The 6,762-nt window shown below is 33.2% G+C and overlaps 1 protein-coding gene across 1 annotated transcript; it reads right to left on the reverse strand.

Annotated features, from left to right (window-relative positions):
* Positions 1-307: 307 nt before the first annotated feature.
* Positions 308-5,130, reverse strand: LOC139497537 (histidine N-acetyltransferase-like). Its single transcript, XM_071285765.1, has 3 exons — positions 4,954-5,130; positions 3,696-3,932; positions 308-856 (listed from the first exon to the last, which is right to left on the reverse strand). The coding sequence occupies exons 1-3, from the start codon at positions 5,128-5,130 to the stop codon at positions 308-310; spliced, it is 963 nt and encodes a 320-aa protein (XP_071141866.1).
* Between the last annotated feature and the right edge of the window lie 1,632 nt (positions 5,131-6,762).

Below are 6,762 nucleotides of genomic sequence, written 5' to 3' on the forward strand. Positions count from 1 at the left end.
GTGTTATCAACTCTAATATATTTAATCTAAAATATTGTGAGGTACTCTTATTGGTTTTATCAAAAAGCCTTTTGAATCCTTGGTTGCGTTTGCATGATGTTTAGGTATTATTGATAACTGATACACATTTCATGAGTTTTTTTCTCTCTAACCAAGACATTAACTTCGGCATATTTTTGTATTAACAAATAATCCATAAATCGAAACCCTTTTAATAGAGAAAAAAACTTTTACAAAACACCCTGAAGAGGAGGCGACCATGTCAATCCCAAATATTCTTCCAAAGCTGTAAATTATCGTATTTTTTCTACAGTTTGTGTTGTATTGTTCTTCTGGCACTGACTACACCTGTTCCAGATTCTATTCGTTTTAATCCTAATTCTGCGACGGCGTTGTCCAAAAACGTCCAATTAGTCCATTTGCTTGCTATTCCACGAAGTACTATATAGTAACTCGTTGACCGACAAAGAAACTTAGCAAAGTGTAAAATGAGGTGCTCTTTGATATTATCAGACAAACAGCCATAAATGTTGAGGACAAAAATCATTCCGATTGGTGCTTGATAGAAGTTACTTATTGAGAGTACAGTTTTTTGTGGACAATCAAAGTCAGACACGACAACTGCAGTTCGTTTTGAAACGATCAGTGGAGCATTAGATGTAATAGCCATATATGGTACGTAGTCAGCAACTATTTCATCCTCGGGGAATAAGTACTGCTTATGGTCAGTCGATGCCAGCACTTGACCTAGCATATTGACATCAATATGTTCAGCTTTTAAAGATTGATTTTTCTTCTTTATGACATTGTACTTTATCTGTAAGGTTGTTTTATGCGTGTCGGAAAATACAAAATCCTGTTGAAAAGAATACATGTTTTTAATTAATTTTTAGCATATAACAGTCAGGATTCTACTTCGTCAAACTTATCTCCCCATTACGCCAGTTCAATTTCACAATCGTAGAAATGGAAGCCATTGTAGGGATGACGCGCTACCAATTTTGCTCTTGGAAACCGATAAATTTATCCACATTGCACCATTACGATCCTTATATGTCAGTTGTATTTCAAGACAAATGTATCAACTAGCTAATGAGCATCAGTTAATGATCTTGTCTGCATTGATTCAACTTAAAACTGTTCGGTTGTCAGGTGGAATTTTCATAAACATTTAAAAAAAATTTTATTAAATATTTCGTGGAAGGACAGACTAGATTGTTTTAGTGGTTGAAGACTATAAACCCTAGTTATCACATACAAAAAATAATAATTTTTCGAAGATATGCGTTTTCATCATCCAACTTGAAAGACTGTCGTCAAGTTCTTTTAGTAAAACAATAGCTATTCGAACACACCTACTCTGTTTTTGTGATTCATTAGATAGGTATTTCACTTGATCCATATATTTCATCTTTAAGTACTGTGATTTTTTTATGTTATAAAGTCAACCTGTAGCTTTGATATACAAAAATGATAGAATTTGAAGCGAGACGATGTATGAAAAAGTCTTGCTTTGTACGATATCAAGACAAAATATTCAACTGAAACACGCCTTAACATAAAAAGGTGCACTCGATTTTCTCTTTTCGATACAAATGTTACCCATTTTTTGGAATTTTTTCTTGAGTCACATAATTGAAGGGCAGACACGAAAATCACTGAACTAATGGATTGATATGTTTTCCGTCCGTGGTGATTTTTAAAAAAAAAATCGGAGGTTATGCATTTTCTACATCCAACTTGAAAGATACGCATGTCGTCGACTTGATATCTAATTGTTCTACTTAGCTATGTACTAGATAAATTAAAAACTTATGCAAATGGTGTTTTTAAAATAAAACACTTCGTAATTGAGAAGAAAATTGTAATTTTGTTAGTTTCTATTAACTTTTAAAATTTGTGTCACTATAGTAAACATTTATTGCCTTCTCTAACAAAGAGCTTCGATTCTTTTGTTCTATTTCAACCGGGTTGCCGACTGATAAGTTATTACCATTACTAGTTCGTAAAGCGAAAAGTAATCAAATAAAACGGGCATCACTGGTGAACTATATCTCGCCAGCAGTATACAATTAAAAAAAAAGATTTACAGCAGCATTGTTTATTAGTTCAATCGCTGATCCAGTTGACAAGGCCTGGATATTGTCGAAAACATGAGATCTACACACAGTAGTGTAGGAAATATTTTTTGCTATTGTAAGTAGCTGAACTGACTTCTGCAGATAACTTATAACAGAAAACATCGAACATTGCTTGTTAATTCAAATTCATGGGACCATGCTATAGGTGGAATACTAATTAATATAGATTCATATCAAAGTAACTTAAGCAGAACTCTTTAAACTAATAAAAAGTAGCCAATTAAAAGTCTTTAAACTATGCCCCAGGAGACAGAGACTGATATAAGTCGTCAAACTGATACGTACTGACAGTAATGCAACTTTATAGAACATATTATTGATCAATCGAAAGACGATCCTATCAAACTACTTAAGAGGAAGATGCAACATCATCTTTTAACTACAGAAAAAAATAGAATCGTCAATCCTGATAACTTTTGAGTAACTTTCATTTTTAAGCAGTAAATCATAAAAAAAAACGCGAGGACACGTTCACATGACAAACTAGGTCTATGTGTAACATTCAAAACCTTTTTCCTCAGAGTTCAGTTTTTTTGTGATTTTACTTTTTACCGTTATAGAATATCCGTTTCAAAGATGATGTCGGATAATTATGTTTCTTATGTCGTGACTACAATCACATCCGATTTTTTCCGAATGTGACCAAGGGTTTCAATTGGTGAAGTTGATATCACCTCTTCGTAAATTGTACAGGCGCCATCTTTCGTTGGTTGACTATTATAGTATGCCAATACAATTCTGACCCCTTTTCTCGGAATGCAATCTACGAAATAAGACTAATTTATCCTGAAATATTAGCCAACAATTGTACAAATAACAGGAATACAATATAATTTTGCTTTATTTGTACCAGTACACATAATATCTCCTGTTACCCCACATTCACGTGAAGCAAGCGGTAAAATGGATATTTCTGTTTCCTAATCAGTTCATTTTGGTGTCCTCTTCTTAGTCCTCGTTTCAACTATGTCGATTTCTTGAGAAATTATAGACAATGATTTTGACTTTGATAACTGAAGTTTCAAGTATTTTGATTAATTTCAGGATAAAAACAATATATGTACATAAAAAATATAAAATGTGTTTGTACTCGCTAGGAAACAGTAGAAAATCTCGGCAGAGCATCGCTTTTCGTCTTGTTTCTAAAGTTCATTAATTCTTATATTTTCCAAAAGCATACATTAATTGCATAGTTACATGTTTGTGCTATCATGAGTAGCACAACAATTGACCTATGTGGAGTAGGATCTACTGAACCTTCCGGAGCACCTCATATCACCCATGTTTAAGTAGTAGCTACGTGCTCAATCTTTTAGCTTTTAGCTTTTATGTTGGGTTGTGTGCATGTTGTGTGTCTGTTGATTTTTTTTCTGTTAAGCTTTTGACAGTTTCTTTTCAACTTATGGGTTTGAATGTCCTTTGATAATTTTCGCGTCTTTTTTAACTGCGCATATTCATTAAATGTGTTGTCAAGTTCATGAATATAATACACAAAATGATTTTCCTACCTACCCCATTTTATAAGATTTGAGGTAGAAAACTTGATGAACTTACTTGTTCTGATGTTTTTATGTGGATTCCTTTGTCAGTCAGTTGAAGTAATGGTGAATGGGTTCTATTTGCAGTAAATTTATGCCAAATTACTTCCGGTCGGTAAAGAGGTCCTCCTATATCCATCCATTCAGACATAATACCAGCGATTCCTTTACCAGCATATTTCTTTGAAACTCTCACTGCCCTAGTAACTACACTTCTACCATTATCTATCGTTGTCTTTAAAGTAAATCCTACCTAGAGTATGAAACATCATTTTATATCATCAACACTATATTTCAGGTTCCTAAATTGTTCTGTTCGTATCTATTTCAAAAATAAACAATTGACAAAAATACTTAATAAGCCCAATCAACAATATATCAGTTTAAGAAAAAGACAATCAAAAGTCAACCATTCAGCACGAACAAAATATAAGCCACACGACCCCAAACAGTAATGAATTCGTCCATTATCGATGAGTACGCGGTTTCTGTTCCTTGCCCGTCATGTAACTACTACTAAGATTCGTTGAACATATCCTGCTTAAAGAAATTGACAAAATGTATAACCTGAAATATTGGGTTTTTATCAGGATAAGAACATTTGAATTGTTCATGTTGTTAGACACTGCTAACCAAAACAAAAGTCATCAGTAATGAGATGAGACAATAGGAAATATAAGTAAACAATGATAATGCATAAATCATTTTTTATTTTCTTTTTTTTAATTGTTTGAAGTGTTTACAAACATTGAATTGTCAAACAATAAACCTCATCTACCTATTATGTCTGTTTTGTTTACACTTCGTTGAAAATATAATTGAATTTGATTCATCTGTCATACAATTGAGAGGTTAAGCAATATAAAACCAGTTTCGATCAACAATTTTTTACATTTGAAAATTAATGTTGAAAATGTCTGTAACAAGTCAGGAATATGACAGCTGTTGTCCATTCGTTTATTGTGTTCTATTACTTTCCGGTTTTTTTTCATCGGAGTTCAGTATTTTTGTGAATTTACTTTCTACGTGTGTTAAAATCCTTCATTTCTTAAATTACACAAATTTGTCATGACTTTACAAACCAAGTGGAAGCTACCAGAGATAGGTAGATTGCATTTGTTTAATGAGTTTGTCTCAGCATCTCCTTGTACTTCCGATGCACTATAGCCAACCTCGTTTTAAGATGTTAGATAGTGTTCTGTTAATTGTTTCCAAAAAGAAGTAGAGAAATAAACACTAGACTTCCCGAAACTTAAATTAAAATATAATCATACAAATTTATCTCCTATGACAGCAGCATACATCTCGTTGTTTGGCATATCAATTAGTATATGGAAATAGTCGGGTAGATAATCACCGCCATTATAGATCTCAGAGGGAGGTATGATAGCCATAACTTTCTCATAATCTTCTTTTGTCACCCTTTTACATCTTATCAGGCTGTTGTCCATTGTGGTTTCTGCTTCTTCTTTTCTGTATCTTCCTCCTGCTAATGAGGAGCATATCCAAACGGACTTTATTTTTTTCCGATATTAAACGGTCACAATATCCATGAATATTATCCATTTCAAATGTATGCCACATAGAGAGTCAATTAAAAACTTCTATCAGAAAAGTATGCACTGTTAAAAATGTTAATATATACATACAAATTAAAAATTTCAGACTGAAATATTTAAAAGTTTTTCATATAATCAGTAATCAAGGTACTATAATTATAATTAAGTAAGCCAGACGTGCGTGTCGTCTACATAAGACTCATATCTCAATAGTTATAAAGTCAAGCAAGTACTAAGTTGAGAGCATTGAGGATCAAAATTAATTTCAAAGTATTATGCCAAATTCGGCTAAGGTAATATATGCCTGGGATAAGAAAAGCCTTAGTTTTTCAAAAAATGATAAACGGTTTATTTGTTATCAGCACAACATAGCAAGACAAGGCCACTAATGTTACTGTTATTCTACCGAGAAAACCAAGCCACATAAAACGATTCATTAATGCTACGTTAAGCGTACAAAATTCCAAGCATACAGGTGATAATATTCAACGACAGCTATATTGATTAGTCACTGCAGTTAATATTGAATACACATATATTCACTTCTCTTCCAAAAATAGTAGAACTGCCATAGACGGGATAATCCTTGTTAAAAGCCAAATTTTTTAGATGAGTTGTTATCAAGTTTTTAATAATTTTATTGAGTAATGCATGTTCAAATGTTTTCCCTAATATTGAGGAGCCTGTCAATCCTCTATAGCTGTCTTACAGGCTGCTGTCTTTACCTTGTTTGCATACCAGGTTTTAATTCCGGTTTTGAGGTTTTCAGGAGTTTTCCTTTCTTTGATTATTTTGTTGAAGACCAGTTTCAATACCGTAATAAAGGACATTCAAAATAAAGGGGGGGGGGGGTGGGGTACTTCCTATATCTTTAATGGTATATATCTTTCATGTCCTGCTGATAAGAACAGGGTCACTTTTTCATGCCCTGCTGGTGAGAACAGTGTCTTTGTATAACAAAGTATTTGTTTAAAACATTATAACTTATATAACTGTTTAGTATACAGTCTAGAATCCGGGTCTAGAACAGCATCTATTTTATAAGGTCTTGAACAGGGTATATTTTTCCATATATCTGTTAAGAACATGATAACAGGATCCTGTAATTCAGTGGTTGTCGTTTGTTTATGTGTTACATATTTGTTTTTCGTTAATAAGGCCGTTAGTTTTCTCGTTTGAATTGTTTTACATTGTCTTATCGGGGCCTTTTATAGCTGACTATGCGGTATGGGCTTTGCTCATTGTTGAAGGCCGTACGGTGACCTAAAGTTGTTAATGTCTGTGTCATTTTGGTCTTTTGTGGATAGTTGTCTCATTGGCAATCATACCACATCTTCTTTTTTATATGGTATGTTTTTCAATGTTTTCTGGTTAGAACAGGGTACGATTTTGCAAGTGCTGTCGGCACAGTTATACACAAAAGGATAGTCAGTAGCCCCACTACCCCCACCGGCATGGGTTTACCTTCCTTAATACTGGTTACTTATACAATAACATTATAAGATTCTAGTTTTGTTGTTGTCA

Source organism: Mytilus edulis, chromosome 12, assembly GCF_963676685.1.
Source record: "Mytilus edulis chromosome 12, xbMytEdul2.2, whole genome shotgun sequence".
Taxonomy (NCBI): Eukaryota; Metazoa; Mollusca; class Bivalvia; order Mytilida; family Mytilidae; genus Mytilus; species Mytilus edulis.